The 12,389-nt window shown below is 48.6% G+C and overlaps 1 protein-coding gene across 1 annotated transcript in view; it reads left to right on the top strand.

Moving 5' to 3' along the window:
• The first annotated feature begins 628 nt into the window (after positions 1-628).
• NINJ2 (ninjurin 2) overlaps positions 629-12,389 on the top strand; it is a 58,870-nt gene continuing 47,109 nt past the window's right edge. The window contains exon 1 of the mRNA XM_073650322.1: positions 629-782. Coding sequence (XP_073506423.1) covers positions 648-782 — 135 coding nt within the window. The 5' untranslated portion in view covers positions 629-647. The remainder of the gene's footprint in view (positions 783-12,389) is intronic.

Raw genomic sequence — 12,389 nt, 5'->3', positions numbered from 1 at the left:
ATTATGACACTATTATAAGTACTACTATGGCACCATTATGTGCACTGTTATTATGACACTATTATAAGTACTAATATGGCACCGTTATGGGCACTATTATGGGCACTATTATAAGTACTAATATGGCACCATTATGGGCACTATTATGACACTATTGTAAATACTATTATGGCACCATTATCGGTACTATTATGGGCACAGTTATGGCACCATTATGGGCACTATTATTATGACACTATTATGGGTACTGTTATAGCACCATTACAGAAAGATTCTCCAATTGAAGGATGCCTCATTAGTTTTTTCATCGTTGACTTGTTTCAGGAGCATGCTGGGAGTAGTAGTTGACTCGGAGCATGCTGGGAGTAGTAGTTGCACAGGTTGAGAGTAACAATGTGCAGATCCATTCTGCTGTAATTATACAACTACAGCTCCCATCATCACCTCCTCCTAGATAACTTACCACCTGCCAAACTACGACTCCAAGCCTTCTTTATAGTCAGGGATTGCTGGGACTTGTAGTCGTATCCACGTTCTCGGCTGACGCCTGCGAGGAACGTGTTAAATATCTGGCCGCGCGCACAATGAGGAATCTGTGCTCTTCCTGCTCCGTGGATCGCGCCCCAGTCCAGCTGGATGAATGGCACATGTGTGCGTCCAGCTGTGCCCACGCCCAGAGATCGGCCCCCCGCCTCCGTCTGCAGCCACCACAGCAGCAAAAGGAGAACGAACCCACTGGAGCACAGAGAATGGGCACCGAGGGGGAGAGAATCAGCATGGAGGTGAGTACACAAGAGGGGGCGACTCCTTCCCCCCCGGCCCCGGTATTTGGGATATTGGTGTAGAATGTATCAGATCCGTGAAAGAAATTAGTTACATAATAGCAACAAGTTCATCCAATAAGGGAGGCCCTGATACCACCCGGTACAGCAATGGGAACAAATGTCACCCCCAAGGACCCGGAGCCCAAGTCGAGAGCCCTAGGGTCCTAGACAGATAGAGATTGAAGACCCCTAAATCCGGCAGAAAAGGAAACTCTGTGTCCTCCAATGTTCCGGACCCTCCAGAAGTGAGAGCTAAGTACGTAGACAAGGACCAGAAGATCTCCTCTAGGAGGACCTCGTATAGGACTCATAAAGGAGGGACATCCCCCAGAAGAGGGCAGATGGGACCCTCGTTCCACCTACAGCTCATCAGAGATCACACTAAGCCTTTAATTCACGATCCATCAAGGGGTAAGAGACGCGGACCCCTAGTTAAGAGCCCAAAAAGTATTAGGATTCCAGATCACAAGAAAATGTTCTCCCTCTATTTCGAAAACTTTAAAAGAACCACTCCACACCCCAAACTACATCACCGGGAGACCTTCTGAAAAGAGTCCCAGCTTCGGACTCTTTGGGATAGTGGGGTGCGACCGCGGTGGAATCTCTTGGGATCATCTAGTCCCTCGGGGGCTGGCCTAATATCGAAATCCCGGCCAATATGGACTACCATTTGAAAACTCAGAAGAGTCCCATGTGAACAATGTGACTAAAAGGGCACAGTATGCACGGTCTGGCATTATAATAGAGCTGCTTGGATGTATGAAGTCAGAGTATGGCACTATATGGGCATTGTACGGCAGCATTATAGCACTATAATGACAATGCATACCCACTTGGGCTACTATTAGGCAATAAATGACTATGTGAGCACTGTATGATACCATGTGAGCACTGTATGATACCATGTGAGCACTTTATGGCACCATGTGAGCACTGTATGGCACCATGTGAGCACTGTATGGCACCATGTGAGCACTGTATGGCACCATGTGAGAACTGTATGGCACCATGTGAGCACTGTATGGCACCATGTGAGAACTGTATGGCACCATGTGAGCACTGTATGGCACCATGTGAGCACTGTATGGCACCATGTGAGCACTGTATGGCACCATGTGAGAACTGTATGGCACCATGTGAGCACTGTATGGCACCATGTGAGAACTGTATGGCACCATGTGAGCACTGTATGGCACCATGTGAGAACTGTATGGCACCATGTGAGCACTGTATGGCACTATGTGAGCACTGTATGGCACTATGTGAGCTCTGCATGGCACTACTATATGCAGACTTGTGTATACTGCACTTTGCAGCTGATATATGTGGATTGTGTCGCCATATACTGTATCTGTGTCCTAATTACTGCTTACAGAAGAAGCTGCTACATGTGGAGCAGTCACTAGAGGGGATTGTACCTGTGCGGGCAGATCCCAGTATTATTATCACTGTTATCATAGTAATTTGTCTGTGATTAATGACTCCGCTCCCCTCCCCCCTACTGGCTGCAGTCCAGTAACTGATCAGATCAGAGTAATCAGGATCCATCAATACTCGGGTCACAGCATTTACCTCTGTACGATCGATCCATGAACTCCCCCCTCTGTGCAGTATTATAGTAGTTATATTCTTGTACATAGGAGCAGTATTATAGTAGTTATATTCTTGTACATAGGGGCAGTATTATAGTAGTTATATTCTTGTACATAGGGGGCAGTATTATAGTAGTTATATTCTTGTACATAGGGGCAGTATTATAGCAGTTATATTCTTGTACATAGGGGGCAGTATTATAGTAGTTATATTCTTGTACATAGGGGCAGTATTATAGCAGTTATATTCTTGTACATAGGAGCAGTATTATAGTAGTTATATTCTTGTACATAGGAGCAGTATTATAGTAGTTATATTCTTGTACATAGGGGCAGTATTATAGTAGTTATATTCTTGTACATAGGGGGCAGCATTATAGTAGTTATATTCTTGTACATAGGGGGCGGTATTATAGAAGTTATATTCTTGTACATACGGGGCAGTATTATAGTAGATATATTCTTGTACATAGGGGGCAGTATTATAGTAGTTATATTCTTGTACATAGGAGCAGTATTATAGTAGTTATATTCTTGTACATAGGGGGCAGTATTATAGTAGTTATATTCTTGTACATAGGGGGCAGTATTATAGTAGTTATATTCTTGTACATAGGGGCGGTATTATAGTAGTTATATTCTTGTACATAGGGGGCAGTATTATAGTAGTTATATTCTTGTACATAGGAGCAGTATTATAGTAGTTATATTCTTGTACATAGGGGGCAGTATTATAGTAGTTATATTCTTGCACATAGGAGCAGTATTATAGTAGTTATATTCTTGTACATAGGGGCAGTATTATATTAGTTATATTCTTGTACATAGGGGCAGTATTATAGTAGTTATATTCTTGTACATAGGGGGCAGTATTATAGTGGTTATATTCTTCATAGGGGGCAGTATTATAGTAGTTATATTCTTGTATATAAGGGCAGTATTATAGTAGTTATATTATTGTACATAGGAGCAGTATTATAGTAGTTATATTCTTGTACATAGGGGAAGTATTAAAGTAGTTATATTCTTGTATATAGGGGGCAGTATTATAGTAGTTATATTCTTGTACATAGAGGGGAGTATTATAGTAGTTATATTCTTGTACATAGGGGCAGTATTATAGTAGTTATATTCTTGTACATAGGGGCAGTATTATAGTAGTTATATTCTTGTACATTGGGGCAGTATTATAGTAGTTATATTCTTGTACATAGAGGGCAGTATTATAGTAGTTATATTCTTGTACATAGGGGCAGTATTATAGTAGTTATATTCTTGTACATAGGGGGCAGTATTATAGTAGTTATATTCATGTACATAGGGGGCAGTATTATAGTAGTTATATTCTTGTACATAGGAGCAGTATTATAGTAGTTATATTCTTGTACATAGGGGCAGTATTATAGTAGTTATATTCTTGTACATAGGGGGCAGTATTATAGTAGTTATATTCTTGTACATAGGAGCAGTATTATAGTAGTTATATTCTTGTACATAGGGGCAGTATTATAGTAGTTATTTTCTTGAACATAGGGAGCAGTATTATAGTAGTTATATTCTTGTACATAGGGGAAGTATTAAAGTAGTTATATTCTTGTATATAGGGGGCAGTATTATAGTAGTTATATTCTTGTACATAGAGGGCAGTATTATAGTAGTTATATTCTTGTACATAGGGGCAGTATTATAGTAGTTATATTCTTGTACATAGGGGGCAGTATTATAGTAGTTATATTCATGTACATAGGGGGCAGTATTATAGTAGTTATATTCTTGTACATAGGAGCAGTATTATAGTAGTTATATTCTTGTACATAGGGGCAGTATTATAGTAGTTATATTCTTGTACATAGGGGGCAGTATTATAGTAGTTATATTCTTGTACATAGGGGCAGTATTATAGTGGCTATATTCTTGTATATAGGGGGCAGTATTATAGTAGTTATATTCTTGTACATAGGGGGCAGTATTATAGTAGATATATTCTTGTACATAAGGGCAGCATTATAGTAGTTATATCCTTGTATATAGGGGGCAGTATTATAGTAGTTATATTCTTGTACATAGGGGGCAGTATTATAGTAGATATATTCTTGTACATAAGGGCAGTATTATAGTAGTTATATTCTTGTACATAGGGGGCAGTATTATAGTAGTTGTAACGGCGGAACCTCTGAGCAACTATACAAGGGGACGGTCCTTGTAAGGAAGCGGGTGGCTCCCAGGGAAGATGGGCAGGTAATCACGGCAAGTGACAGGGACAGTCTCTGGGTAGAAGGGCAGGTAGTCATGGCAAGTGACAGGGACAGTCTCTGGGTAGAAGGGCAGGTAGTCACGGCAAGTGACAGGGACAGTCTCTGGGTAGAAGGACGGGTACTCACGGCAAGTGACAGGGACAGTCTCTGGACAGGCAGGTGGTCACGGCTAGTGACGGCAGAGCCTCCAGGTAGGCTAGCAGGCAGGTAGCAGGTGAGCGCTCCTAGGTGAGCAGGCGAGAGTCTCTGGACAGGCAGGTGGTCACGGCAAGTGACGGCGGAGCCTCCAGGTAGGCTAGCAGGCAGGTAGCAGGTGAGCGCTCCCAGCTGAGCAGACAAGAGTCTCTGGACGGGCAGGTGGTCACGGCAAGTGACGGCAGAGCCTCCAGGTAGGCAAGCAGGCAGGTAGCAGATGAGCGCTCCCAGGTGAGCAGACAAGAGTCTCTGGACAGGCAGGTGGTCACGGCAAGTGACGGCAGAGCCTCCAGGTAGGCTAGCAGGCAGGTAGCAGGTGAGCGCTCCCAGGTGAGCAGACAAGAGTCTCTGGACAGGCAGGTGGTCACGGCTAGTGACGGCAGAGCCTCCAGGTAGGCTAGCAGGCAGGTAGCAGATGAGCGCTCCCAGGTGAGCAGACAAGAGTCTCTGGACAGGCTGGTGGTCACGGCAAGTGACGGCGGAGCCTCCAGGTAGGCTAGCAGGCAGGTAGCAGATGAGCGCTCCCAGGTGAGCAGACAAGAGTCTCTGGACAGGCAGGTGGTCACGGCAAGTGACGGCGGAGCCTCCAGGTAGGCTAGCAGGCAGGTAGCAGATGAGCACTCCCAGGTGAGCAGACAAGAGTCTCTGGACAAGCAGGTGGTCACGGCAAGTGACGGCGGAGCCTCCAGGTAGACTAGCAGGCAGGTAGCAGACGAGCGCTCCCAGGTGAGCGGGCAGGCTGGTCCATAGACAGACTGACAGGTGTCGGAAGGCAGACCGTCGGACCGCAGGCTTGCAAGCAGGTAAACGGATATCTGGCAGGACTCTGGCCGGAATCTGACAGGTGACTGGCAGGTAACTGGAAACGGGACCTGAGGGCTGAAGCAGAGTGAAGGCTTTGCAACAACATTGCTCGGGCACCTCCATTTTGGAGGAGGTGCCTTATATATGGTGAAGTCCTCCGGCCATTGGCCGGGGACTCCTTAGGACGGCGCGCGCGGCCCCTTTAAGAGAAGGGGAGCGCGCGCCCTAAGCACCGTGGCCGGGAAGCAGCGCGCGCTGCCAGCAGAGCGGGAGGAGGACGCCGGGCACGGAGCGGAGAGGTGAGGGGAACAGCGTCCCTGCCTAGCAGAGGGCAGGGACGCCGACGCTACAGTACCCCCCCCCTTTAGGCCCCCCCTTTTTTAGGCCAGAGAGAAATTTATCAAGGATGAGAGGGGCATGGATGTTCTCCCGGGGCTCCCACGTTCTCTCCTCAGGACCAAACCCCTTCCAATGTACCAGAAAAAAGGTCTTTCCTCTTACCCTTTTGGTGGCAAGAATGTTCTCTACCTCAAACTCGTTCTCAGCGGAAACCGGAGCAGGAGGCGTACCTGTAGACTTGGAAAAAGAGTTAAGTACCACGGGTTTGAGGAGAGATACAAGGAAGGAGTTAGGGATCCGTAAGTTGGCCAGGAGTTTTAATTTATAGGCCACCGGGTTGATCTGCTTGATAACTTCCAGTGGGCCGATGAACCGAGGCCCTAACTTGTAGGAAGGAATCTTGAGCCGGACATATTTGGACGAGAGACAGACTTTATCTCCAGGACGGAATTGTGGAGGATCCAGGCATTTTTTGTCAGCGTGTTTTTTCATCCGCTCGGACGACTGAAGGAGTGCGGATCGGGTACTCTCCCAAATGGAGGAGAATTCGCGAACGAGAGATTCCGCAACCGGATTGTCCACCGAGGTGGAGACGGGAAATGGGATCCGAGGATGCTGACCGAAGACTACAAAAAACGGGGATTTGGAGGAAGATTCGCTCTCGTGATTATTGTAAGAGAACTCGGCCCATGGTAGGAGATCCACCCAGTCTGAATGGTGGGCATTAACGAAGTGCCGGAGGTAACTGGTCAGGTTCTGATTGATCCGCTCCACTTGACCATTGGACTGTGGATGGTAAGCGGAGGAGAAGTCCAGAGTGACGTCAAGCAACTTACATGTGGCTCTCCAGAAGCGTGAGGTGAACTGAACCCCACGATCTGACACGATGTGGAGGGGCAGGCCATGGAGACGGAAGATGTGGCGGATAAAGTCTTTAGCCAGTTCGGGCGCAGACGGGAGACCCGGCAGGGGAATGAAGTGCGCCATCTTGGAGAAGCGATCAGCGACCTCCCAAATGACCGTACAACCGGCAGAGACAGGAAGATCCGTTATAAAGTCCATAGCAATATGCTGCCACGGGGCAGCAGGTACTGGAAGAGGAAGAAGGCGACCGGCTGGCAGGTGTCTCGGAACTTTGTTGCGGGCGCAGGACACACAGGCAGAAACAAAGTCTATTACATCCTTGTGCAGGGTAGGCCACCAGTAATGCCGGGTAATGAGCTGGAGGGTCTTTTTCTGACCGGCGTGGCCAGCTAGCTTAGACGAATGACCCCAGTGTAGGACCTTCTTCCGATCAGGTACAGTTACAAACGTCTTACCCGGAGGGAGACGATTTAGACTCACGGGAGCCACTTGCATTACTCTGGCGGGATCAATGATGTGCTTAGGTTCCTCCTCTAGATCAGACACCAGGAAGGATCGGGACAAGGCGTCTGCTTTGATGTTTTTGTCTGCCGGGCGAAAATGAAGAACAAAATCAAAGCGGGCAAAAAACAAGGACCACCGGGCTTGGCGCGGGTTAAGTCTCTGGGCGCTCTGAAGGTAAGCCAAGTTCTTGTGGTCCGTGTAAATTATTACCGGGTGAAGAGCCCTCTCGAGCAGGTAACGCCACTCCTCCAGTGCCAACTTAATGGCTAACAATTCACGGTCTCCAATAGAATAGTTGCGCTCAGAAGAGGAGAAGAGTTTGGAGAAAAAACCGCAGGTTACCATTCTTCCGGAAGATGACTTTTGGGTAAGTACCGCCCCGGCTCCGGAGGAGGAAGCGTCAACTTCTAGGAAGAATTGTTTGTTGCCGTCCGGACGATGCAGCACCGGGGCGGAGGAGAAGGCCTGTTTTAAGGAAAAAAAGGCCTCCTTAGCTTCGGGCGGCCATCTTCTGGGATTAGTACCCTTACGGGTGAGCGCAGAGATAGGGGCAGTCCGGGAAGAGAAGTGCGGTATGAAGAGGCGGTAATAGTTGGCGAAGCCCAGGAACCGCTGAATAGCCTTCAACCCCTCTGGTCGGGGCCACTTCTGGATGGCAGACAGTTTCTCAGGATCCATTTGTAGGCCTGTCTGAGAGATTATGTAGCCCAGAAATGGAAGAGAGGTCTGCTCAAAGATGCACTTCTCAAATTTAGCGTAGAGGTGGTTCTGCCTGAGCCTGAGCAGGACCTGACGAACATCCCTCCGGTGAGTAGGAAGGTCCGGAGAGAAGACCAAGATGTCGTCCAGGTACACCACCACGCAGGAGTAGAGAAGGTCACGGAAGATGTCATTGACCAACTCTTGAAAGACGGCAGGAGCGTTACAGAGACCGAAGGGCATGACAAGGTACTCATAGTGGCCGTTCCGGGTGTTGAATGCCGTCTTCCATTCATCCCCCTGACGGATACGGACCAGGTTATACGCCCCACGGAGATTCAGTTTGGTGAAGATTCTAGCCCCCCTCAGACGGTCAAATAATTCAGGAATGAGCGGGAGGGGGTATTTATTCTTCACTGTAATCTGGTTAAGGCCTCTATAATCTATACATGAACGAAGTGAGCCGTCCTTCTTTTTGACGAAGAAGAAGCCTGCTCCCGCCGGGGAGGTAGATTTCCGGATAAATCCCCGGGCCAGATTCTCCTCAATATATTCTGACATGGACCGGGTCTCCGCTGCGGACAAAGGGTAGATACGCCCACGGGGAGGAGTAGAGCCGGGTATCAGGTCGATTGGACAATCGTATGGTCTATGAGGGGGTAATGTCTCTGCTTCTTTTTTATTGAAGACATCCGCATAAGACCAATAGGGAACCGGTAGACCGGGTAGACTGACTGGGGTAGGAGAAGGACGAGCAGGATGAACGGGAACTAGACAAGTCCTATGGCAGTCCTGTCCCCAGCGAAGGACTTCTCCGGTCTGCCAATCAAGCACGGGTGCATGTTTCTGGAGCCAAGGTAGGCCTAGCAAGAGTGCGTGAGAGAGTCCAGGCAGAACATGAAAGGAGATGCTCTCAGAATGCAGCATTCCCACCTGCAGAGTTATGGATTCGGTGATGAGTTGGATGGGATGTGGTAAGAGGCCCCCATCCACGGCGGCGACAGATAAAGGTACGGCCAGAGGTTTGGTGGGAATGCGGTATTTCTCTACCAGAGACTGAGAAATGAGATTTCCAGCAGCTCCTGAGTCAAGTTGAGCCAGTTCGAAATAGCGGTTCTCTCCACAGGTGATAGAGACTGACAGCATCAGAGATGGAGAGGATTTACTCTTGTCTAGGGCGACCTCTCTGAGCGATCCTAGACACAGGCGTTTCCCGACCTCTCCGGGCAGGAACGGATCCGGTGCTCCTTACTGTCACAGTAGAAGCAGCTCCCCTCGGCACGGCGTAAGTCTTGACGGGTTTTGACCATCTTGGTCTGGTCTACCTGCATAGGCTCAGGTGAGTGTGCCTGGGGAGTAACGGAGGGAGTGACGGGTTTCTGGAAGGTGGGGGCTAGACGTGGAAACCTCCTCTCACGGGTGACCTCTTTGGCGCGCTCCTGGAATCGGATGTCAATCCGGGTGGCAAGAGTTATTAAGTCGTCGAGAGTGGTAGGAATGTCCCGACCGGCGAGTTCATCTTTAATACGGCTGGACAGACCCTCCCAGAAGACAGATACCAGAGCGTCGTTATCCCAGGCCAGCTCCGAAGCAAGGGTACGGAAACGTATGGCATATTGGCCCACGGTGAGATCTCCTTGACGGAGGCGTAGCAGAGACGATGCGGATGAGGTCTTCCGTCCGGGTTCGTCGAAGACTTTCCGGAAAGCCGTGAGAAAGGCTGGCAGGTCGGACACCAGGGGATCTCCTCTCTCCCACAGAGGATTTAGCCAAGCCAGAGCCTCCCCCGTGAGGTGGAACATGATAAAGGCTACTTTGGACCGGTCGGAGATAAACTGGTGGGACAAGAGTTCAAAGTGCAGGGTGCACTGGTTTATGAAGCCCGAGCTTGAGCGGAGTCACCTCCGAAACGAGGAGGTGCAGAAAACCGGGGTCCGGGACAGGATACCATGGTATTGGTGGGCAGCGGCGCTGCCGGGCTGCGAGTCATGACACTAGCGGTGGTTGCAGGTGGAGCAGACAGAGAGTCCAGGCGAGAGTTGACACTCCGCAGGTGACTCGGGATGGACTCCTGTTGGGACCTCTGACGGGACAGTTCATGACATAGGTCCGAGAGCGAGGGAGCTTGGGTGCCACCGGATTCCATGGCCGAGCAAACTGTAACGGGTCTGGGAGGCGGAACCTCTGAGCTACTATACAAGGGGGCGGTCCTTGTAAGGAAGCGGGTGGCTCCCAGGGAAGACGGGCAGGTAATCACGGCAAGTGACAGGGACAGTCTCTGGGTAGAAGGGCAGGTAGTCACGGCAAGTGACAGGGACAGTCTCTGGGTAGAAGGGCAGGTAGTCACGGCAAGTGACAGGGACAGTCTCTGGGTAGAAGGACGGGTACTCACGGCAAGTGACAGGGACAGTCTCTGGACAGGCAGGTGGTCACGGCTAGTGACGGCAGAGCCTCCAGGTAGGCTAGCAGGCAGGTAGCAGGTGAGCGCTCCTAGGTGAGCAGGCGAGAGTCTCTGGACAGGCAGGTGGTCATGGCAAGTGACGGCGGAGCCTCCAGGTAGGCTAGCAGGCAGGTAGCAGATGAGCGCTCCCAGGTGAGCGGGCAAGAGTCTCTGGACAGGCAGGTGGTCACTGCAAGTGACGGCGGAGCCTCCAGGTAGGCTAGCAGGCAAGTAGCAGATGAGCGCTCCCAGGTGAGCAGACAAGAGTCTCTGGACAGGCAGGTGGTCACGGCAAGTGACGGCGGAGCCTCCAGGTAGGCTAGCAGGCAGGTAGCAGATGAGCGCTCCCAGGTGAGCGGGCAAGAGTCTCTGGATAGGCAGGTGGTCACGGCAAGTGACGGCCGAGCCTCCAGGTAGACTAGCAGGCAGGTAGCAGACGAGCGCTCCCAGGTGAGCGGGCAGGCTGGTCCATAGACAGACTGACAGATGTCGGAAAGCAGACCGTCGGACCGCAGGCCTGCAAGCAGGTAAACGGATATCTGGCAGGTATCAAGCAGGAATCTGACAGGTGACTGGCAGGTAACTGGTAACGGGACCTGAGGGCTGAAGCAGAGTGAAGGCTTTGCAACTACATTGCTCGGGCACCTCCATTTTGGAGGAGGTGCCTTATATATGGTGAAGTCCTCCGGCCATTGGCCGGGGACTCCTTAGGACGGCACGCGCGGCCCCTTTAAGAGAGGGGGAGCGCGCGCGCGCCCTAAGCACCGTGGCCGGGAAGCAGCGCGTGCTGCCAGCAGAGCGGGAGGAAGACGCCGGGCATGGAGTGGAGAGGTGAGGGGAACAGCGTCCCTGCCTAGCAGGAGGCAGGGACGCCGACGCTACAGTAGTTATATTCATGTACATAGGGGGCAGTATTATAGTAGTTATATTCTTGTACATAGGAGCAGTATTATAGTAGTTATATTCTTGTACATAGGGGCAGTATTATAGTAGTTATATTCTTGTACATAGGAGCAGTATTATAGTAGTTATATTCTTGTACATAGGGGCAGTATTATAGTAGTTATATTCTTGTACATAGGGGGTGGTATTATAGTAGTTATATTCTTGTACATAGGAGCAGTATTATAGTAGTTATATTCTTGTACATAGGGGGCAGTATTATAGTAGTTATATTCTTGTACATAGGAGCAGTATTATAATAGTTACATTCTTGTACATAGGAGCAGTATTATAGTAGTTATATTCTTGTACATAGGAGCAGTATTATAGTAGTTATATTCTTGTACATAGGGGGCAGTATTATAGTAGTTATATTCTTGTACATAGGGGCAGTATTATAGTAGTTATATTCTTGTACATAGGGGGCAGTATTATAGTAGTTATATTCTTGTACATAGGGGGCAGTATTATAGTAGTTATATTCTTGTACATAGGGGCAGTATTATAGTAGTTATATTCTTGTACATAGGGGCAGTATTATAGTAGTTATATTCTTGTACATAGGGAGCAGTATTATAGTAGTTATATTCTTGTACATAGGGAGCAGTATTATAGTAGTTATATTCTTGTACATAGGAGCAGTATTATAGTAGTTATATTCTTGTACATAGGGGGCAGTATTATAGTAGTTATATTCTTGTACATAGGGGCAGTATTATAGTAGTTATATTCTTGTACATAGGGGGCAGTATTATAGTAGTTATATTCTTGTACATAGGGGGCAGTATTATAGTAGTTATATTCTTGTACATAGGGGCAGTATTATAGTAGTTATATTCTTGTACATAGGGGCAGTATTATAGTAGTTATATTCTTGTACATAGGGGGCAGTATTATAGTAGTTATATTCTTATACATAGGGGGCAGTATT

This window comes from Phyllobates terribilis, unplaced genomic scaffold, assembly GCF_046119375.1.
Source record: "Phyllobates terribilis strain yellow unplaced genomic scaffold, ASM4611937v1 Scaffold_10__3_contigs__length_209671492, whole genome shotgun sequence".
NCBI lineage: Eukaryota > Metazoa > Chordata > Amphibia > Anura > Dendrobatidae > Phyllobates > Phyllobates terribilis.
Note: the sequence above shows the minus strand (reverse complement) of the source record. Positions and strands in the feature narration are given on the sequence as shown.